The sequence below is a fragment of the Leptidea sinapis genome, chromosome 46 (assembly GCF_905404315.1).
Source record: "Leptidea sinapis chromosome 46, ilLepSina1.1, whole genome shotgun sequence".
Taxonomy (NCBI): Eukaryota; Metazoa; Arthropoda; class Insecta; order Lepidoptera; family Pieridae; genus Leptidea; species Leptidea sinapis.
This window is the reverse complement of record NC_066310.1, coordinates 2,636,824-2,660,872: the sequence shown is the minus strand read 5'-3', so window position 1 is coordinate 2,660,872 and position 24,049 is coordinate 2,636,824. Positions and strand designations below refer to the sequence as shown.

The following is a 24,049-nucleotide window of genomic DNA, read 5'->3' as shown; positions in this document are numbered from 1 at the left end:
CCGTCCATACATAATTTCTATGAGAGAATTTATTGACGCACGGTTTGACAGTTCTGCTGTGAAACAATTTTATTACGACAGCAGGGTGCATATTTTACGAAGTAATTTTTGATGTTATGATATATTATTGACAAATTCATATAAAAACATTATTTTATTTATTATATACAGAACAACGTCTGTCGGGATAGCTAGTCCCAAATAAAAAAATTCCTGCTTAAAATCTTAATGTTAACATTTCTTCAACTTTGGTTCGAGAACTTTACCACGGCTATATTAACAGAGGGAAATTAACAGATCGAGCCAAAACAAAACGAGGTAAAAACATTGCTTGAAGTTTTTAAACTCGATGTGGCTTCGAGTACGGCTTCTGTATCGCAATAACTTCGGCTCGAGTACTAAACTTTACTAAGGTTTTACATTCAGGATTATAAAAGTTTATTTTTCTTCAAGGTAGCCTGCTGATTACAGGTTAGTGTGGGGTTACACCAGTGGTATATTCAAATTCAAAACCAAAGTGAAAACGTCAAAAACTACTCATTCAAAATAGACTGCCTCAGATCTGAGAAGAACGCGCGCAACAAACTCTGCTGTGCGTCAATAAATTCTCTCATAGAAAATATGTCCATACAAAACAAATATTGAGAATAAAAATAATTATGGGTCCCAAATCGAAATAAAGACTATCCTATCTCTGGAATTGGACCAAACTGCACTCCTTAAAGTAATCCCCATTTAGATCCGTTCATTACTTTAGGAGTTCATTGGAGACATAAGGACACTGGATTTATATATGTAAAGATATAGCCATGGCACTAAATAGTCTAATTTAATATAATATGTAATAATTACTCGAGAGATACATTGTGTTTTAATTGTCTTGTGTGGGCCAAGTAAATCTATTTATTTTGAACATAAAGGATTTTTAAAATTGATATGGTCACTATAAGATATAGCTAGGTTAGCTAATTACGTAATAACTTATGTCAGAAGGATCATTTAGTTGGGACTGAATAAATTAATTGATGACACAATCATCACACACTTTTTACAGTAGAAGAACGGAGTTATGAGGCTTGGTTTTTTTACAAGTTATGTTTTTGATGGCATATATATACGACTGAATTTAATTTAAAATCGTTAAATAAGTCAATAAACTGCATCGTGGGCTCGGATACAGCTAAGATTACCAATACCTATCTAATTACCTATTTACCTTAATAGTTTCGGCAATGCTATGTCCAGACTCAGATACTTCGAACATATCACGCGCCGTGGAGAGCATGCCATAGAGGGACTTGTTGTTCAGGGAAGGATCAACGGCAGTAGCTCAAGAGGACGCTCCCCTATGCGCTGGACAGACCAGATCAAATCCCTAACCAATACTCCCCTCAACACATGTGCCAGAGAAGCAACAACCAGGGATAACTGGCGTAGAATCGTTCGTCGTTCGACGTAACCACGACTGCTCTGTCAAGAGTAATCCGACGAAGAAGAATGTCCAGACGTGTCTCTACTTTTAAAGTGCCTTACTTAACGTCAACGTCTTCGTTTGGTGTGCACACACGCTACGATATTTCATTATTTCGCAGAAAGTAATCTTTTCACCTTAATTACTTTTTACTTTTTCCACTGCAATTACGCAAGTGTATTTTAACTTTCGTCAGCCCTTTTAGAGACTCCTTAGCTTATTTTTTGTTTCCAAAAACCTCGTGAGTACCAAAAATAAAAGAGAATATGAAAGGTTTGATACACGTTAAAGAAATAAATGGAAGTCTATGCCTACTCTTTTGGGAGATAGTTATGATGGTATGTATGTATCGTCATCATTATTTCAGCCGCTGCAAAGGCCTCTCCCAAAGATCTCCACGACAATAGGTCCTATCTCATTATCCTTTTTCATATTACCTATTTTTTTTATTTTTATTTATTTATTAAGCAAACAGATTTTTCTTAAACTAATACAGTCCTGTAAAACTATTTACACAGTTTGTCTACAGGATCTAGCGAGTCTCATACAATAAATCCTAAAACGAATCTTAGAAAATATATAACTGCAATAATAAATAATACTTCAATAGTTTTTTAAATATATTTCTGTATGTTTCTCGTCGGATATCCTCTTCCAAAGTATTAAGCAGATATGGTATTATTTTCTTCAAAGTTCTATCGCTAAAGTAGCCTGTTCCTGAGATGCTAATACAACATTACAGATTGTTGACTTTAACGTTTGGCTCTGCGAGCGCGCCTTATCTTGCAGTAAAGACACTACAAAAATTGGCTGAAGAAGAGAAATCCAAATTTCCAATTGCTGCTGAAATTACAAAGAAGGATTATTACATTGATGACCTTATGTCAGGATGCGACACAATAATAGAGGCGAAAGAGATATACACACAAATGAATGGGCTCATGAATTCAGGAGGGTTTCAACTTCAAAAGTGGAGTAGTAACAATGAAGAGTTGTTAAATTACATTGGCAAGGATATGAAGGATGTCGAGCCATCAGTTCCTATTAAAACTGATAATACATTAAAGGTCCTGGGTCTACAATAGAATAAAGAGACAGATAATTTTGAGTATATGGTGAATTTACCAGACTTACAGGAAACGATCACGAAAAGACAAGTACTTTCAGACATCGCCAGGTTATACAATCAAATGGGATGGATTGCTCCCGTTGTTGTTTCAGCCAAGATAATTATGCAAAAGATGTGGAAAGCAAAATTGGATTGGGACGATTCATTGCCACATGAGTTGTTAGCCGAATGGATGAAATACCGAGATGAGTTGAGACAAATCAAAACTATCATGATTCCTAGGTGGCTACATTATACACCAGAAAGTAATGAAGAATTGCATGCATTCTCAGATGCTTCGAGGGCCGCTTTTGCAGCTGCAGTTTACATTCGTCTTACTGATAATCGAGGACAAGTACACGTCAGTTTATTGTCAGCTAAAACCAAAGTCGCTCCAATCGAACGAGAACTTTCCATTCCAAGATTAGAACTATGCGGTGCGGCTTTGGCAGCCAAATTATTGTCAGAGATTTCGCAGGTCATGAGCATACCAAAAGAAAACTTATTTGCGTGGACCGACTCGACTGTCGTGTTGGCATGGTTGAAGGGAGGAGCAAGCAAATGGACTACATTCGTCAGTAATCGGGTTTCAGATATTCTAACGATTTTAGATTATGACCAATGGAGCCATGTACCAACTGAGATGAACCCTTCAGATTGTGCTTCACGAGGACTTAGACCTGCAGAGTTAAAGATGCATTCTCTCTGGTGGAACGCTCCAAGGTGGTTAGGGCAACCAAATTATAGAAAGGAAAAACCAGAGACAATAGAGACTAATGAAGAAGAACGAATAACAGTTCTTACTGTAACGCATTCTACGGAAGTTTGACAAGGATGTTAAAGGTAATTTCATATTGCAGAAGGTTTCTTAACTGGAAGAAGACAAAAGACGAACGGAAAAAGATTCTTGATTTCGTTACTACAGAAGAAATGGATATTACTTTACAAAATTGCATAAAATCAGTTCAAGAACTTGAATTTGGAAATGAGATACACCAGTTAAAGAACAATGGATCTGTGGCCAAGAAAAGCGTACTTAACACGCTTTATCCAATTCTAGATGAGAATGGACTATTAAGAGTTGGTGGACGAATCAATCAAGCCCATGTGAGTTACGACAAGCGTCATCCTCTTATAATACCTGCGAAGAGTCATCTTACAGTGTTATTAATAAAGGACGCTCATATTAAAAGTCTCCATGGTGGACCACAGTTAATGCTTAATGTTCTAAGAGGCAAATATTGGATTATTTGGGCCAGAGATCAAGTCAAAAAGTACTTCAGAAATTGTGTGACTTGCCTAAGACATTCTAAAACGACTAAGACACAGCTAATGGGTGAGATTCCTGGAGTGCGACTTAAACCAAGTAAGCTATTCAAGGCTACGGGGATTGATTATACCGGGCCCATCAATATTCGATTTTCACCTGGTCGAGGAGCAAAAACTTATAAGGGCTATATATGCTTATTTGTTTGCATGGTTACTCGTGCCATCCACTTAGAGGCTGTAACGGATCTTACAGCAAAAGGATTTATTGCGGCTTTTAGGAGATTTTCTTCTAGACGTGGCCATTGTCAAGACATCTACAGTGACAATGGCACAAATTTTGTAGGCGCTGATAAGCAACTTCGCGAAATGTTCGATCAAGCAAAATCTAAATTACCTGGTGAAGTTGCGAAATTACTTACATTAGAGTCTACCAAATGGCATTTTATACCTCCACACGCCCCAAATTTCGGTGGCTTTTGGGAAGCAGGGGTACGCAGCGCCAAAATTAATTTAAGGAAAGTTATAGGTGATAGCACTCTTACTTACGAAGAGCTATCAACGGTTTTATCACAGATAGAAGCGTGTCTGAATTCGCGTCCTTTGACTATTTTAAGTGACGATCCCAATGACCCTCTCCCCTTGACACCAAACCATTTTCTGGTAGGTGAACATTTGTTAAATATTTTCGATGAAAATTTTTCTGATCAAAATCTTACATATGTAGAGAGATGGAAATTATGTCAAAAAAAGGTTAGTGATTTTTGGAAAAGATGGTCGAAAGAGTATTTGGTTAGTCTGTTAGTTAGTTAGTTCTATGATTACACCGAACCGTATTTTCACGGGTTCGAATCGAAAAGCGCTCTTAGTCAAAACAAGTGTGTCCATTATATGACAGACTTTAAATAACATTTGACTATAGAATATTTTGACGGAAAATAGTCATACAAATGATTTAGGTTTTCTTTAGTGTTAATTACGCCAATATTTGTTTTTAAAAACAATTCGACAAACAACAAATCTGGCACGAGACTGGTCTCGTGCCAGATTTTGGCGAGACAACATGTCCTGAGGATGCCTCGTGTAGAGGCGAAACACGTGTCGAATTGTTTTTAAAAACAAATATTGGCGGAATTAACACTAAAAAAAACCTAAATCATTTGTATAATTATGGATTTCCGCAAAGTAACGCCTAATTCAATATTTTTTTTTTTTTTTGGAAAATAGTCAGTTGAAAGCAGTATAGTGGTTACTTCCAAAATTTCTTCATAAGTTTAGGATATTTTCGTTTTATACAGTAACAACTTGAGTTCTTTCTTTTTTGGAAATATTTTCTGAATTATTGCTGTTTGGAACTGAAATATCGATAATACACACACATACTCACACCTTGTTCCCGTCGCGGTAGGCAGAGAATAGAACGCCACTTGCTTCTATCCTTACAAACCTCACACGCTTCCTCTACATTCATTACTCTTTTCATACATGCTCGCCGGATGCGGGGACTTCGGACCTCTCCTCTTCTCAAAACGTCACTAATTTGGTCGACGAATGGACGAGGTCTCCCTCGACCGACTGGCCCACATACACTTGCCTCATATATTCGATAAGTCATTCTTTCTTCACTCACTCGCGCCAACTATCCAAACCATATCAATAATAATTTGTTTTCATCGTTCTCAGCTCCTACACATAAAGCTACTGTGAGTACAGTTGACTCACGGTGAGCAGGTCCCACAGCTGGCGCCTGGTCTCCACGTCCAGCCCCGAGGTGGGCTCGTCCAGCACCAGCACGCGCGCGTCTCCGGCGAGCGCACACGCCAGCTGCAGGCGCCGCTTCATGCCGCCCGACAGGCTCGAGCTCATCACCGACTGCTTGTCCGCTATCCCCAACCGTTCCAGCAGCTCCACTGACGACACCTTCGCCTCCGAGTAGGACACGTTTTTCAGCTGTAAACGTGATCTATATTTTAGCAGGCTTAAGCTGAAACCAGTGACGTTCTATAAATTCACATATAAGGACATATCATAGACAATATAAGCACACTTTTCTCCTTAGTCGAGTGTCAACTGTCACTGTCCGAATCAACTCTGAACTGAATAATTGTATTAAATTTGCTGCTTCATGGACAGTAATATTTTAAACAACAAACAAGGCAATGTATAGATATACCAGTCGATTATAGAGTAGTTTATTGCACCTTTCAAATTTCGGCTTTGTTTTTATGCGACGTGATTTGTCTATATGTATCGAAACAACATTGGCTGAAACACACGATTTTTTGGTTTCTTCGTCCATTATTAGGTCAGGCAAAGGTTTCAAGCCCGTCCAGCCGTATTAATTATTCAATAATTAATTGACAATGCCATCTTTGCGAGTTTTTTACTAAATTGTTCTTTATGAAAACGTAGAATAGCGCGAGGAATAAATCATTTTAAAAATTTTAAGTATAACTTCTTGCGTGCATAAATAAGTCCACAGTCCGCACACACTTTTTTTTTACTTTCCTAACCCATCTTTCCATTCTCAAAATTTCACCTTTAGCCACAGCGGAAAGAAGCTGCGAGAAGATTGCGAGTGATTGAAATATATAAACCTCTCACCTAAGTGTAATATTAAACTTTTATCTCATCATCATTTCTATAATTCAGCTTGGATTTCTAACTTTTCAAAAGAGACACCAGTAAGTTATTAGTCAATTATTTTACTATTGCTTGAACCTCCTGTACGCTCATAAACATATTAGCCAATTTATAATAGTGATGTACATAATTTACATAACTCTAAACAAACATAAACTCGCTATTCCATCTACTAGGCACCGTAAAATTGCTAAATCTTTTAAAATGGATTACGTTATATTTTGAAATAAACTCCCAAATGATATTAACATATTACTAATAAAAAAATAAATTAACATCTAATTGCTAAGGCCTATTATAATGTGAAGGATAAATTGAATGATAAAGATAGTTGGGATTAATGTTTCTAAATTTATTATTAATGAATATTATTATACTCATTTGAATGCTGTAGTAACGTTTGTACTTTAATCTGACTAGCAATAAATAACTTATAAATATAATCTTGCGGTGGCATCAACTTCCTTGTGCGGTGTTTCCGGGACGATACGACATGGGTACCTTCAAAAAAAGCGTATACTCCTTCCTTAAAGGCCGGCGTAGCTCCTGTGATTCCTCTGGTGTTGCAAGGGATTAGGGGCAGCGGTGATCACTTAACACCAGGTACGCTCGTTTGTCCTCCTATTTCATAAAAAAAATACAGTGAATAAATATTTTTTGAATGTGAATTTATATCTCACCATTATTATTATTACTATTTGAAGAAGGTGACTATTTCCTAGTCCTAATGATTCCTAGTAACACCGCGTCCAAAATTGAACTATTGCGTTCACATCTCATACTAAAGCTCGTCGTCAAGTCTTGCTGCCTTTACGAACCGCAGTAATTCCTTGACGCGAGTGTTGCAAACATCATCTGGTGGCACGAAGTAGTCGCCAAAGATTGTGTTACGCTTATGCATTAGTGGGCCGCAGTCGCAGAGTAGATGAATAGGTGTTTCATCATCCTCAAGGATATCTCACCATAGTGAAGAACATGACGTGCTGCAGCACGGTGAGGTCCGGGAAGAACTGGTTGTTCTGCGGACACAGGCCCAGGTGTTGCCTCATCTGGTCTCTCTGCGTGGTTGTGTCAAGCCCCTCCACATACACGTTGCCTTTCGACGGCCGCAACATACCTACAATTAATAATTATAAAGAACTTCGTGCCTGGCACTTCGTCCACGTGGAATTTGGATTTGTATTAATTAATCTTACATGATGTGCTGAGCGGTCGTCTCAACTGTCCCTCTCTTCTGGCAGAAATATGCCTACGCGCTCCGTCGTTGCGCACCCGTGACATTTCTACTTTTCAAGTTCCTACTCGTCGTACTAATTATGGCCAGAACAGTGTTCTCACTCGTTGCACAAATGTATATAATAAATCCTTCAAAGATATAGATCCATTCTACGGTTCTAGGTTGACCTTTAAAAACCACACCATAAAAAGTATTGTAGAGAAATCTCGTTTGCAGCAAATATCTTTATTTATTTATTAATAGATTAAACTATTAAATGTATGTATTGTACTATTAAATCTGTAAATCTATGTATGTATCATGTTTTTCTCTTATTTATATTCATTTTTCAGACTTATACATAGTGCCTGCGTTGGTTGCATAATGCAACCAACGCAGGCACTTCTTTAAATACTTTTTTTTTTTAATTTCTCTGATCGTGTGTTATTCATTGTTAATTTTTTTCTTTATTATTGTAAACACTGCTGTTCCTTCCATTAGGTAAACTGTGGTAGAATATAATTGGCTATGTTTTTGTATTTAACTATAAGTGATTATTTTGTATAAAGCTGATGTCAACCCTAATAAAATAAAATAAAATAAAATAAAAATAAAATCTTAAAGTCATTTTTAAATCTATTATTCGAGAAATACGTCATGGGATACTCATCCCAACTTACCTGTCCGGAAGTTGTGGTATAGTATACGGGTATGCGACCCCGGCTCCCCTAGCTATTACTGTCCTTATCCTTGCCCTCCTGGGCGGTAATATCCTACATTTCCTATTTCCCACTTTAACTTACCAATCTTCCTTTCACACCACCTATCTTTCCCTTTTCCTATTCCTACCCTCTCCGCCAATCCAACGTCTGCCGCGCGGATGGATGCATGGCTAGGGGCAAGCCTAGTCGTTAGCGTGCCACACTGCCCTGGGACCGGGCGACCCAGAATCAGGCTAGCCTTACCCTGGCATGCGGGGCTCTGCTGGGGTGGACAAACCTTTCCCTTGCTATTCGTGGGAACGCAATGGAGACTAATAAAAATAGGTTATTTCACCAAAATGGCGGCGATGTGGTTCGCCACCCATCACGTCTCGTTTCTCGCGGGGGCGAAAAGCGGCCCATGGAGAGCCGCTTTGCTACGTTGAATGTAAGAGGAGGAGTGGATGATAAGGTAGATGAAGTATGTCAGATGATGGATGAACGATCCATAGATATTCTGTGCGTGAATGAAACGAAGAGGAAAGGATGTGATACCACGGTTCATGGTCCCTTCACGGCATACTGGTCCGGAGTCCCCCAAACCAGTCGAGGCTGTCAGGGAGTTGGTGTGATTCTTTCCATTCGAATAGTAGAATGTGTGATAGAGCATGAATGTGTTAGCCCAAGACTCCTCTGGATTAGGTTAAAAGTCGGACTCACTCGCTTGTTTATCCTTGGGGTCTATGCACCGACGGATCTGTGCGGAGGTGGGTCATTAAAAGCCAAAAAAGAGAGAGAGGAATTTTGGGACAGTATGAGAGAGGTCTTGAATAAATGCGGAGAAAATGAACGGATCGTGATGTTAGGGGATTTTAATGGGTGGGTTGGAGTAAAGCGTGATGGGTATGAAGGAGTTCTGGGTACGTTTGGGGACGAGAGAGTGAATGAAAATGGGAAAAGCCTGCTTGAAGTATGCTTGGAATGGAATCTTTGCGTGGCCAACACAATGTTTAACCACAAAAAGATCCATTTGTATACAAGAGATGAGGGTGAGTCTAGAAGTATGATTGATTTTGTAATTGTAGATGAAAGACTGAGAAAGAAAGTACTAGATGCTCGGGCATACCGCGGTGTAGGCCTCGACACAGACCACTTCCTGGTCATAGCCCGAATGCGCGGCCTTTTAAAACGTTGGCGACACCGACGAGCTGAGCCTACGAGTGTTTTGGACAGAGTAAAAGTGGAAAATCTACAAGAAAAAGAAAGGAAAGACGAGTATGTAGAGAAACTGAAAGAAAGTTTTAAAGGCATAGAAGAGACAGGTGTGATTGAAGATTTGTGGGAGACATTTAAGAAAGGGGTCGTGAATGTTGCTGTTGAGGTATGCGGGGTAGCTAAAAGAAGGAAAGGAAGAAAGAACTATAATTTGTGGATGGATAAAGAGGTACAAATGGCGGTGCAAGAAAAGAAGAAAGCTTGGTTGGATTGGTTAGCAACAAAAGCTAACCAAAAAGTACAAAAGGCAACGGATGACGAGATAAAGGAAGCAAGAACGAAGTATAAAAGATTGAAATCAGCAGCGACAGCAGTTGTGTCTAGAAAGAAAGAAGAACGAAAGGATGATTTTGATAGGAGGCTCACTGAAGATTTCCAGTCAAACATTAAGTTCTTCTGGAAATCCATCAAAACAGCCAGAGGAAAAACGTCTACCTCGGAGCTCAGTATAATCAGGAGTCAAGATGGGAACATTATAAGAGGAGAAGAATGTGTGCTAAAGAGATGGAAAGAGTATTTTGAAAGTTTGTTTGAAAGAGAGGAAGTGCATGAACAACATCCGGCAGCTTCTATTGAAACTAATATAAATGTTGATGAAAGTGAGATAAGCATGGATGAAATAGTGAAAGCATTGAAAAGTATGAGATTAGGTAAAGCTGCAGGGTATGACAGGATTACCGTCGAGATGCTGAGGGCTGGTCAGGGCATAGTGGCTAGCCAGCTGTACCGCCTCTTCAATGTGTGCTGGCGAAATGGGCAAGTACCAGGAGACTGGTGCAAAGCTGTAATCGTGCCATTGTATAAGGGAAATGGGTCACGACAAGACTGCAGAAATTACCGCGGTATAAGCCTTCTCAGCGTCGTCGGTAAATTGTATGCAAAAGTGTTGATTGAAAGAGTTGTGAATGAAACAGACGAAAAAGTATGGGATGCACAAGCGGGATTTAGAAAGGGAATGGGATGTACGGATCAGGTCTTTTCCTTGCGGTGCATAGCCGAAGTTTTTGGCTAAAAACAAAAAGGTCTATTGCGCGTTCGTGGATCTAGAAAAGGCCTATGATAGAGTGGCGAGGAATGAATTGTGGTCAGCATTGTCCACGAGCGGTGTGAGCAGTGTCCTCATACGAGCATTGCAATCTCTTTATAGAGATTCTAGTGCTTGTGTAAGGATAAACGGGGCATACACTGAATGGTTTAATATCGAAAAAGGTGTTAGACAGGGATGTGTAGCGTCACCGTGGCTGTTTAATCTGTTCATGAACAATTGCTTGACAGGTTTAAAAGAGAATGACAGTGGTTTGAGAATGAATGAGTTACTCGTCAAATGTTTTCTCTATGCTGATGACCAAGTATTACTTGCATCTTCAGCCGAGGAGTTGCAAGAGATGGTAACTGCTATGAATGGAGCTTTTGGTAGAAAGGGAATGAAGATGAATGTAAAGAAGACGAAAGTGATGGTGCTTGAAAGAGATGAGGTAGTGACAGACTGCAATATCGTGATTGGAGATGAAAAAATTGAACACGTGAATGAGTTTGTGTATCTGGGTTCTAAATTTACAAGAGATGGAAAGTATGAGAGTGATATTGAAAGAAGAGTGAATGCAGGAAACATGGTGAATGGAGCTTTGCACTCCTTTATGAACAGTCAGAAGGTGTCTAATAAGGCTCGCTTGGCTGTGCATGAGGGGGTGTTGGTTCCAACACTCATGTACGGAAGTGAAAGTTGGGTATGGCAGAAGAAACATGAAAGCAGAATAAATGCAGTTGAGATGAGAGCGTTGAGAAGTATGATAGGAGTTACACTGAGTGACAGGATAAGAAATAGTGAGATAAGAAAACGTTGTGGTCTGAAAGAAGATGCTGTGACAAAAATTGAGAAAGGTATGCTGAGATGGTTTGGACATGTCGAGAGAATGAATGAAGAACGATTGACGAAGAAAGTGTATAAGGCCAGTGTGAATGAAAGTGTTGGAAAGGGTAGACCTAGGCGGACGTTTCAAGATCAAATCAGGGACGTCTTGAAAAAAGGCCAGGTCATGAGTACCCTAAACCGGAGAGCATGTATGAAAGGAATAATGAAAGTGGACGAAGCGAAAGAAGTATGTAAGGATCGTAGCAAGTGGAAAGAAGTGGTCTCTGCCTACCCCTACGGGAAAGAGGCGTGAATTTATGTATGTATGTTATTCGAGAAATCTTTTCAATGTTAGAAAATGGCGCTCTAAGAGTCCAAATTAAATATTCTTATTCATTGTTCGACTTTTGTTACAACCATTAAAAAAAAATTAGAGAACCATCTGAGAAGAACGTTTTTTGCAACACACCATTGATACGGACTATGAAACTTATTTACATCTTTATAAAATTCAAGCACCTGACATTTGACGTTTCTATGTATGCTATTATGACATCACGATCATGGCGGCTCCCTTTTTGGCGCGACTATTTATCGTTTAAATATAAAACAATTTTTCTTAGCGTATATTGGAATTATTCTGAGGAATTAAAAATACCACTTGGCTATCGAATCTGTATGATCTTTTTTTTAATATATTACAGAAATCGAAGAATAGCCTATTAAGTAAGAGCCTTAGTCCTGTTTAGTCGATCAAATAAACCTTGAATTCGGTTTGAACCTACCTGTTATAATGGACATGAGAGTAGTCTTCCCCGCTCCGTTGTGACCCAACAGGACAGTTATTTGTCCCTTGTACACGTCAAGAGATACTTGCTTCAGGGCGACTTGTTTGGAGAACACCTGCAATGTATTCACTGATAATGGCTTAAATGTCATTGGCTTGTGGCGGTCTCGTGGGGCGGGTCGTTCCCTTCCTAAAATATAGTTGAAGGTGGCTGATATGCTAGAACGCACTGTTATGGCTCTCCTTTGTGTTCGCCATAAAAAGAAAGATTTATTTTAAAACACAAATTATATATTTCGTAGTAAATAAGTACTTGATTAAATAATGTTATAAGATTTTAGAGACTCTTGGGCAGAGCTGTAACTTAAGAAGAGCGAGCACGAACTGGCTACCGCGCCCAGCCAGGGCTTATATCCTGACTCAATAATGCTGTTTTAAACTCAGTTCAAACTGACGCGAATAACGCGCGGGACGCGGGACGGAAGTCGCTCGCGCCGATTGTCCCAGCTAACTTGTATAGACGTGGTCAAATTGACGCCAGTAGTCGCTTAAGTTGAAGCGAAACAAGAGTGGGACGGCCGGCGGGATTGTTTGATCTCACAATGTATGATGTTTCTCCACTGTAGAACCAAAAATGACACGCGGGAAAGTCAGTTTGAGAGGCTAAGCGAGTGAGCGAATTGCTCTTAAGCGCGTCCCGCGTCCCGCGCGTTATTCGCCTCAGTTTGAACAGAGCTAAGATGGATTAGTAATAAGATCAGCATTAATGCCTACATGACTGGGGTATAGCACCACCCTTACTGATTGGATGATCCAGTCATCGAGAACTCTGCTTCATGATGTTAAATTTAAAGTTATCTTATATATATTTAAAATTTAATGTTAAATACGGCAATCAGCTATGCTAACTGACATAACACACACCAATTAGAGTAAATAACACACATTACTTCCATATGCGGTGTTTCCGGGACAATATGACATGGGTACCTTCAAAAAAAGCGCGTACACCTTCCTTAAAGGCCGGCAACGCTCTAGTGATCCCTCTGGTGTTATCAAGAGAATGTGGGCGGCGGTGATCACTTAACACCAGGTGACCCGTACACTCGTTTGTCGTAACTATCGTTGACTTTTCTGTCCCAATAAACTTATCGACGGTAACTCATCTTATCCGTACACGCTGTTTGTCAATGGGACGACGTATAGCTTACCAGGCATAGAAGTTTGTATGGAAATTGCGACAGTGAACTGACGATAAGAATGACTTATCGTGTATATTGCGACAGCTTCAGATTATTGACTAATTACTTTTTTTTATGGAATAGGAGGACAAACGAGCGTACGGGTCACCTGTTGTTTAGTGATCACCGCCGCCCACAATCTCTTGCAACACCAGAGGAATCACAGGAGCGTTGCCGGCCTTTAAGGAAGGTGTACGCGCTTTTTTTGAAGGTACCCATGTCGTATCGTCCCGGCAACACCGCACAAGGAAGTTCATTCCATAGCTTTGTAGTATCTGTAAGAAAGCTTCTTGAAAACCGCACTGACAGTAGATGGTAGTAATTTATCTCTATCTGTAGAGAGTATATAGGGAACGGCCGTTAGACTACTTTCTTTCAGCACTACTAAAATGTGACATGAACTGCGGTCTTCCCAGGTCGATATCACACAGATCAGTAGTCTGTCGTCAGGTTCCACGGTAGCTGACCTTAGTCGATACAAAAACGGCAATCGGAGTAATATGAGACAAGACCATACAGTCTGTAACTCTGTATGCATTCACCTTGGTAACATTGACAATTTTGATCCCAATGTCTTGCCCTTGAGGGGTGGAGTCGAAGAACAACGGATCCCGCTCACTTCTCATCTGCTCCATCTCCACTTCCTCGTGAGGAACGATCTCCGTTTTGGTCCAATATTGTTTCTATAAGAAATAAAAAAATAATCTGATTGACAATTCTACAGAAAAACAATTTTAATAGCCGTAACCGATTTTATTTTCATTATCAAATGGAGAAATTTAGAGATTGACAACAAAACATGACATACCAAGTTATTTGCGCCTATAATTGAGGTAGCACTCAACTTGTATAATTGTCTATATTTTTTTTTTGCATGAATTAGTGTATACTTTGTTGGTGCAATAAATAAATAAATAAATACCATAGTGGGCAATATAGCATTATAGTCCCATTCCTAGTCGGACCATAACATCTGTTACAATAATGATTTATTTATTACGTAATTTAATCTTAATAAAACTTAAATATATTTTTACGTCGAATGTTCGCGAAACTGGGTATTTACCGGCGAGGAGGACCTTTGACCTTTTTTCATAACAGTAAGGGACTAGACGAGCGGACGCTCAGCTGATGGTAATTGATACGCCCAACTCATTACAATGCAGTGCCGCTAAGGATTCTGGAAAATCCCAAAATCTCTGAGCGGCACTACAATTACGCTCGCCACCTGGAGACACAAGATGTTAAGTCTCATTTGCCCAGTCATTTCACTAGCTACGGCGCCCTTCAGAACGAAACACAGTTATACTACACATTGCTGATTCACGTTTGAATTTGGCGCCGTTGTGGTACCCATAATCTAGCAAGCATCCTGTGCAAAGAAGCCTCCCAAAAGTAATATATTTATTCTATCCTAATCGTTTTAAATTTTAAATACTATTGTATTCAAAGCGATCTTTAGTCATGAAGTACCGGCCACAGACTTCTGTGGCCGGTACTTATTCATAAAGGAGCATATCCGGATGAAGGGCAATTCGAGCAATCTATAAAATGCATTCAGGGGATTCATTGGGAGAAAAGTTTAGTGAAATTAATATTATGACAGTACACTGCCAGTACATATACGAGAACCTCCTATACGCTCATAAACATATTAACCAATTTAAAAAGAATTGTGATGTACATAGTGTCAATACTCGAAACAAACATTAACTCGCAATTCCATCTACTAGGCTCCGTAAATCCTTCGTAATAAACTCCCAAATGATATTAAAATATTACCTATTAAAAAAATTTAATGTAACGTATTAAATAAATTAACATCTAAGGCCTATTATAATGTGAAAGATTATTTGAATGATAAAGATAGTTGGAATTAATATTCTAAATTTTGTTAATGAATATTGTTATACTCATTTGGATGCTATTGTAACTTTTGTACTTCATCCTGACTTGCACTAAATAACTTATAAAGTTTTACAGTGAATAAATATTTTTTTGACTTTGAAGCGTGGCCGGATTCAACCAGATTGAAAAAAAAGCGTACCTTACAGAAGAAGTTCCATGGCACCGGCTGTCCATTGGGCCCAGGGAACACGAGCGACATATACGAAGCGATGCCGTAGTAGAGAACAGCCTGCACCATCATCATGATGTACGCGGTGATCACCGACATCTGGTCGTGCGCGGTGAGCATCGTGCCGAAAGTGACACCCCGACCTGACATCATCACATAAGCATTCGATGAAAGAACAACAGCATACATAGTATCTAGACTGATTAATAAACTGCCACGTGACTTGACCGACTCGTTGACTGAGACAAATTTAAAACAGAACTTAAAACAGATTCCATAAAACAAAAAAAGTAGAATTACTTATTAGTCTAAGTTAAGGATAGATTGCAATGCAAGTGGGGCAACATAATAATAAATTAATAACTATATTATTATTTTCCCTAAAGGAAAAAATGTAAACATTGGTTTATATTATTATTTAAATTATACTGCATCCGGAATCTATGTTTTTTTTTATTAATTAAATTTACTATTACGAAGTTGAACCCTGTTACATACCGCTTTTACAATATAATATATTGCTGCATCCAAAAGATTGTTGTCGATCAGTTGAATTAACATACAAATTCGTTTCACGATGCGGGACTTGAACCCATCCGAACGGTCTTACCAATTGAGCCAACCGTTCGAGTATGTATGGGTCGTAAATTTTTAGTATTTCTTTCTTGTTCAACTCTCAGGTCCTACAGGATCTACTTTACAGTTGATAACCAGTTCAACCCCAATAATTACATATTTAGGAAATTGACTTGAAATGTCGCTCTTTCAAATATAACAATTAGTTATTTTTAAAGTGATATCCGTTCCTTCTGGGATTAATTATATAAATAAAATTTGTAACTAAAATTTATGAACGATGCAGGACTCGAAACCGCGACCTCTAGAGTTCCGTCCGAACGTTAAATAAATATCAATCAACAAGCAATATACTATTTCTATATAATTGGATGCTCATATCATTCCAGTATTCCAGTCAAATATAACACGTATATTCGCGATTATTTCAATTCATTCTTAAATACATTCCATCTTCATACATCATCAAACTTCAGGCGGCTCAAAGGGCAATTGAGAGAAAACTGGTAGGAGTTACACTGAGAGACTGTAAAAGAAACGAATGGGTCAGAGAGCAGAGCAAAGTAAGTGATGTAACCAAACGTGTTGCGTAATTGAAATGGGAGTGGGCTGGCCATGTCGCCCGCAAGCATGGCTCGTGGGGTGGAGACCGTGGGGTGAGAAACGCCCGAGAGGAAGACCGCAGATGCGTTGGTACGACGATATCAAAAGACTGGCGGGAACAAAGTGGTTGGAAACTGCTCAAGACCGGAAAAGATGGCATAAACTGAAGGAGTCCTACACCTTATAGGTTGAGAACGGCTAAAGAAGAAGAAATTAAATACATTACCGTGGGACTCGAGTTGGTTCACCTCCTGCCAGAACCACTTCATGGGCACGTGGGGGAGCAAGCCAGCCAGCAGCCGCAAGAACCAGCCAATCTTCCAGGTGCCCACGAGGTACTGCGGTGCCCACGTTATCCCGTACACTATAGTTGACAGTGACGTGGCGTGTTGCGCTGTAATTCAAATTCAAATATATTTACTCAAAATAGGATGTGACATCACTTATTGAACGTCAAAAACTACCACCCATTCCAAAAAGAATGCATCGGAACTGAGAAGAATGGGCACAACCAACTCAGCGGGCTTTTTTTCATCGAAAATATATGTTTACAAAGTAATATTGTACAATTAAACTTATCATTTAATAGCCTGAGGGCGGTCGCTCCATTCCCAATCTGTGGTATCATTAAGAAAGTCATTTATGTTATAGTAACCTTTACCACACAAAAGTTTTTTAACAATTCTATTGAATAACGTAATACTTTTGTTTTGAACATTTTCTATCTTGTTGTAAATGCATATACATCGCCCCACAAAAGACTAACTCGACTAAGCCGAGTAGTAGGCATTATAAGTTTATGTCTGTTCCTGGTGTTAACATTATGGTTATGACAGTTTATAGAAAATTCACTTATGTGCCTATGAACATACATTACATTATCGAGAATATATTGAGAAGCAACAGTCAAAATGTTAATTTCTTTGAATTTTGCTCTCAATGATTTTTTAATATACATACAAATACTACTAATCTTAATATATTATATAAATTACGTGACACGTTGTCCGCGATGGACTCCTAAACTAATGAACGGATTTAAATGGTGATTACTTCATGGAGTGCAGTTTAGTCCAACTTGAGAGATAGGATAGTTTTTATTTCGATTTAGGACACATAATTACTTTTATTTCCAATATTTGTTCTGTATAGACATATTTTCTATGAGAGAATTTATTGACGCACGGTTTGAAAGTTCCATTGTGAATCAATTTCATTATATCAGGGGGGCAATTCTTACGAAATAATTCTTGATGTTTTGAAATATTATTTACAAATTCCTATAAAACAGTTTTTTTTATTATATACAGAACAGTCACGATTCTGTGGCTAAATGTTTATGACTTGTCACTCAAAATCGGTTAGAGTAACAAAAGATTCCCTTACTCTTTCTATCTTGCTGTATCTCCGTCAGACATATTCACTTTTGTACGTTTGTCTATGCGCTATATATTGTAAGTCTATAGGTTTTAATCTCTCGGAGAGTAGCTATGCATGTGGCGAGAAAAGTAAAAATCCACCATTTTTTCTAAATTTAATATAGTGGTTTTTTTTAATCAAGGGACGAGACGAGCCAGACGTTCAGCTGATGGTAATTGATACGCCCTGCCCAATACAATGCAGTGCCGCTCAGGATTCTTGAAAGACCCAAAAATTCGATTGAAATATATTTTGCGATAGTTTTTCAAGTAGAGTAAAAATATTTCACCATATGCCAAAATAAATATAAATAATAAAAAACAGATAAAGGAAATGGCTCTTCAAAGCTTCCTTATTTAATTTGGGTAACCCAAATATTGGGTAAACCTTCGAAAAAAAAATTAAATTCTGCGCCTTCGAGAAAAAAAATTTAAAAAATTTAAATACGTAGTATCGAACCATTCAGTGTGGAAGATCTTGAAGTAATACTAGAGTGAATTATTACGATGCGCGCGCACACCGACACCCTTTAGTTGGTCAACTAGCATATTAATTATATCAGACTTCAGGTACCATTATTAAAAATATATAAACAATATGTTATGTTTTTAAAGTGAAAACCCTCACTTCTAGGATTAATACACAAATAAAATTTGAAAAACAAAATTTTTATGAACGATGCAGGTTTCGTACTCACGACCTCCTATTGTTTAGATTTACAAGAGCGACATCTCAAGTCAATTTCCTAATATACAAATATTGGGGTTGAACAGGTTATCAACTGTAAAGTAGATCTGTAGATGAAGCCACAACCTGAGAGTTGAACAAAGCAAACAGAATTTTATAACGAGGCGGTAGTCGAACGGTTAGCTCAGTTGCTTAGAGCACCGGCACGGAACGCCAGAGAATTTTGTTTTTCAAATTTTATTTGTGTAAAAATAAATAAATTCAATGAATATATAAATTTATACAAATTACCTTGCCCCAAACTACGCATAGCCTGTACTATGGGTACAAGACAACGATATATTTAATACAATATACTACTTAAACATACATAAGTACAAATAAACATCTATACACTAACATCCATATTCAATATATAAATTATTGCACCTACCGGGATTCTAACCCAGGACCTCTAGCTTACTAGGTAGGGTCACCAACCATTTAGCTCGTCGTATACAATTCTTTCTACAAACTTAAAATAGCCTCGCACAAATTGTTAAGAATATCAGATAAGAACCACGTGTTATGAATGAACAAATATCCAGATTTTGGTGAATCACTTTGAATCAGCTTACCAGTATTGATCATATTGCCGACCATTAATGCCAATACCACTGTGCTTATGAAGTGCAGCAACAGCATAATTGAAACGAGAAACGCGCTGGTGTGGAATAGCAGCGGCTTCGAGGTGATCGTCAAGAGGATACTGGGCACCACCGCGTACAGGATACCAGCTGGCAGCACGTTCAGTAAGTGGCACAAGTTGATCATGTTACTTGACACACCCACCATCTTGATCAGCTCCTGTGTAAAAAAAAAGCAAACAGCATTGTCAGCAAAATGTCAAGCCGCTTGTAATCAAATCAAATCAAAATCACTTTATTCATGTAGGTCACGGAAATGACACTAATGAATGTCAAAAATATTATTATTCTTCTTATTGAATTCAAGCTAATGAGAAGAAGTGGCAAGACACTGATTGTCACTCGTTTAAATCAAAATTTACATTTTCATCGTTTTACAAATAATTTCAATTACAATATAATATGTCAAGTGATGTAACAAAAACACTCAACGCATACGTCAAATAGTCAATGCCTTACACGAGTAAGTCAAAAAAGTATGTGTAAGTTAATACAAAACAAAAGTTATTGAAAACAGTAGCTGCATCATCCACACACACCGTAAATAAATAAAGGTATTTTGCGAGCATTTTATAAGCGATACGTAATCTTTCCAAGTTTGAATTGTTTAAAAATCCTCAATATTATTATTAAATAGAAAAGGCAATTAAATAAGCAGTCAAATAATTAGATAGGAGCGCCCAATAACTCTACTCCGCGATTTTTTTTTTATTATTGAACTGGCATCTTCTTCATATGCCACAATGCGCTGTTAGTAATCCATAATACCAATAGCATGGGCAAGTGGCAATCAAAAGAGATAAATCTAAAAATTCAATAAACTAAAAAAAATGCGAACTTATAAAGTACACATGTTAGAAATGAAATCTGTATTGTGTATGAACCTTTAAACTACATATGAAGTCCTGGTACATATTGCTAGGATGACAGATGATTTCAACCGGTATGAAAGACATTACTATCACTGCTACCATATTTATGTTCTCTTGGTGTCTATGTAGTTATAATGAATGTATTAAGGCGCGCATACATAAGACAATCTCTTTTTCTACTATGATCGCCTGGTACCACGGTATAATGCTTCCAATCTCATTTTCTCCCACGTTTAATATTATGAATTTATGTGTCTGTGTGTTTACTGTCGCTTTTGCGTTTCACCGAGTTTCAAATACAACCATGATACACGGACTAGTAAAAAAATAAGGTCTCCGTGTCACCTTACATAACAGGGTAGCACCAAAACAAGCCGATTAACGTGTAAATACATAGTCCCACGCACACACTTAAACTACGACAGGCCGATAGGCGGCCATTATGAGAACTGTCACCGTCTGTGACAGATCAGTTTGCGTCTCAATAAAATATTTTAAAAATGCCGTCGTGCGTTGTGAAAAAGTGTACAAACGATACTATATAAGTATTTGTGGCCATATATGATTATTTAAGGGAGAAAAAATTGTGTAACTAGTATCCTCCGTAACCTCACACACACTAGCATAACGGTGCTTCACTTGCTAATATCACTGCGCGGAGTCCTTCTTTTTTTACTCGTCGGTGCCATGATAAAGAAGTTTGCAATTCAAAAATTAAGAATTGATATAAGCACCTGTATTCCCATTAGCCGCTCATCCACAGTCCGTACGGCCAGAAATACGAACACTAACAGCAACGCCAGGAGACACAAGTAGACCAACACACCCGTGACAGAGTCCGCCCACGGGTTCATCTCGTGCGTCACGTACGGGAACTCTTGCAGGGTCAGTCTCTGTAAACGAATTTATAAAAAAAACTACGTTTAAAAGAACAGACTTCAAAAACTGAAAAGTATCAAATTGTATCAAGTTAAAAATTTAATTAAAACCTTTACGCCTCTTATACAAACCTTTATCTTTAATATTAATAAGTACTATTATTGATTGGTTTTAAGTCAGTGCCACGTTTTAAAACGTAGTTTTTATTGTTTTAAAACGTAGTTTTTTTTTATTTTTTCCGTTTTAGTGCCAGTTAATAATAATATAAAATCAACCTGAATGAAAACTCCAAAAAAAGGCGTACACAGAAAATAATTATGTCATCCAGGTAGACGAACATTTCCATATAAATGTTCATAAAATGAAAACTACTACGCCAAACTATGTAAAATTTTTATGGGACCAAATGGCATCTATTTCGCATAAGATATAAGAAGAATTACGTAAATCGGATCATAAATCTCAGAGTAATCGGTGTACATACATAAAAATAAATACTGATCGAATTGATAAATTCTCTTTTTTGAAGTCGGTTAAAAACCGGGCAAGTAAGAGTCGGTTTCGTACAACATAATATATCATCTAGATTATTATTGTTAATATTATATTATGGTGCTGTTATTCTATTTTTTTAATATTTATGTTATTCTATATAAGTGATATCCTTGTGGGATTAATAATTAAATTGTAACCAAAATTTATGAATTTGAACCCGCGACCTCTCGGGTTCCGCCCGAGCGCTCTTCCACTGAGCCAACCGTTCGAAATTGTATGATTCATAAATCATTTAAAATGAAAATGAATTAAATTTCGAAAGATAACTTTACCACACATTCAAATAAAATAAGTTTATGAAAATAAATATTAGCTTAATCTTAAATGCAAAAGAAAAAAGTACAATAGTTAATGATCTGTGTGGCACTGGTGTTCAAAAATTTGAGTCTACTTAGTTATAGTATATTAATATTGTGGATTTGAGATGTTCTGACAAATGTATATGTTGAGCAGGTTATCAACTGTAAAGTAGATCCTGTAGATGAAGCCACATTTTGAGAGTTGAACAAAGCAAACAGAATTTTATAAAGAGGCGGTACACGAACGGTTGGCTCAGTTGGTTAGAGCACCGGCACGGAACGCCATAGGTCGTGGGTTCGAATCCCGCATCGTTCATAAAATTTTGTTTTTCAAATTTTATTTGTGTACTAACATGCAGTAGTTTATCTAGCATTAAAAAAATGTGATATGTGGCTTCAAAAAGTCCTCGATTGTCTTAAGTCAAAAACATCATTTAAGCTTACCTGGTTAATCTTATTTCCAGACAGTAACTCAAGATATGCAGTATCGACAGCCCACTGCAAACGAAGAAATTGCTCGTAGATAGTTCCTGAAATACATACACACATACCTTAGCGTTACAATATGGTGGATACTTAATCAGTTGTGGCGTACTATCTCAGGAGAACACTTATGAGAGGACTAAAAATAATTATCCATAACTTGCCCTACTTATAAAAATATATTTTATTTTTGAGCCATAGAGCGATTTGAATTGAATTGTATAGTTGTTATGTTAATATACAACTTACATATTTTCTTGAATAAATATGTATACTTAGCATTGGTTAGTGTACATAATAAAATTAAGAATATTTCGTTAAAAACATAACATATTGTTTAGATTTACAAGAGCGACATCTCAAGTCAATTTCCTATTATGCAAATATTGGGGTTGAGCAGGTTATCAACTGTAAAGTGGATCCTATAGATGAAGCCACAACCTGAGAGTTGAACAAAGTAAGCAGAATTTTATAACGAGACGATACTCGAACGGTTAGCTCATTTGGTTAGAGCACCGGCACGGAACGCCGGAGGTCGTGGGTTCGAATCCCGTATCGTAGAGAAAATTCTGTTTTTTTCAAATTTTATTTGTGTATTAATCCTAGAAGTGAGGGTTATCACTTTAAAAACATAACAAATTGTCTAGAATATTTTGGTTATATGATTATATCACATTGTTTGTTTCGAAATTAAAACCAGTCACTTTTTATTAAAATATTCAATATCCAGACAAAAAAAGAAGTAATATATCCATTTCCATATAACTTTGTCTGCTCGCATATTTGAACATAATAATGACGCACTTTCGCCCCAGTTTTCACTTCAATAGGAAAGCACTTTCCGAGCAGGTGTAGCATTAACAATATTTTTATCGAAAATCTGGATGTGTGCACAATTCTATAGTGATAAAGTTTAATTAATATTGCATATGCAGTTAGTTATAGTACTAATTACAACACTAAGAGATAAGAGTGCAAATTATATATTTGACTAGTTGAGCCGACAGACGTTGTTCTGTATACGAGTATAATAAATAAAATAATGTTTTTTATTAATTTGTCAATAATATTTCATATCATCAAGAATTATTTCGTAAAATATGCCCCCTGTTGTTTTAATGAAATTGTTTCACAGCAGAACTGTCAAACGGTGCGTCAATAAATTCTCTCATAGAAAATATGTCCATACAAAACAAATATCGGACGACGGGGTACACATCAAAGGAAAAACAAAATTGTTGTTTTTATTTAATTCCGAACACTTTCATATTTATTCACCTTTTAAACTTTCCGTGGACTTCCACAAATAATCCGTTCTCGAGTTTTAGCGAGACTAACGAACAGCAATTCATT

The 24,049-nt window shown here is 37.6% G+C and overlaps 1 protein-coding gene across 1 annotated transcript in view; it reads right to left on the bottom strand.

Annotated features, from left to right (window-relative positions):
* LOC126977912 (phospholipid-transporting ATPase ABCA3-like) overlaps nt 1–24,049 on the bottom strand; it is a 91,617-nt gene that overhangs the window by 54,579 nt on the left and 12,989 nt on the right. Inside the window, exons 5-13 of the mRNA XM_050826593.1 lie at nt 22,658–22,743; nt 21,215–21,373; nt 19,540–19,768; nt 17,043–17,210; nt 15,608–15,780; nt 14,103–14,243; nt 12,318–12,435; nt 7,451–7,605; nt 5,568–5,795 (exon numbers count right to left, since the gene is read on the bottom strand). Coding sequence (XP_050682550.1) covers nt 5,568–5,795; nt 7,451–7,605; nt 12,318–12,435; nt 14,103–14,243; nt 15,608–15,780; nt 17,043–17,210; nt 19,540–19,768; nt 21,215–21,373; nt 22,658–22,743 — 1,457 coding nt within the window. The remainder of the gene's footprint in view (nt 1–5,567; nt 5,796–7,450; nt 7,606–12,317; nt 12,436–14,102; nt 14,244–15,607; nt 15,781–17,042; nt 17,211–19,539; nt 19,769–21,214; nt 21,374–22,657; nt 22,744–24,049) is intronic.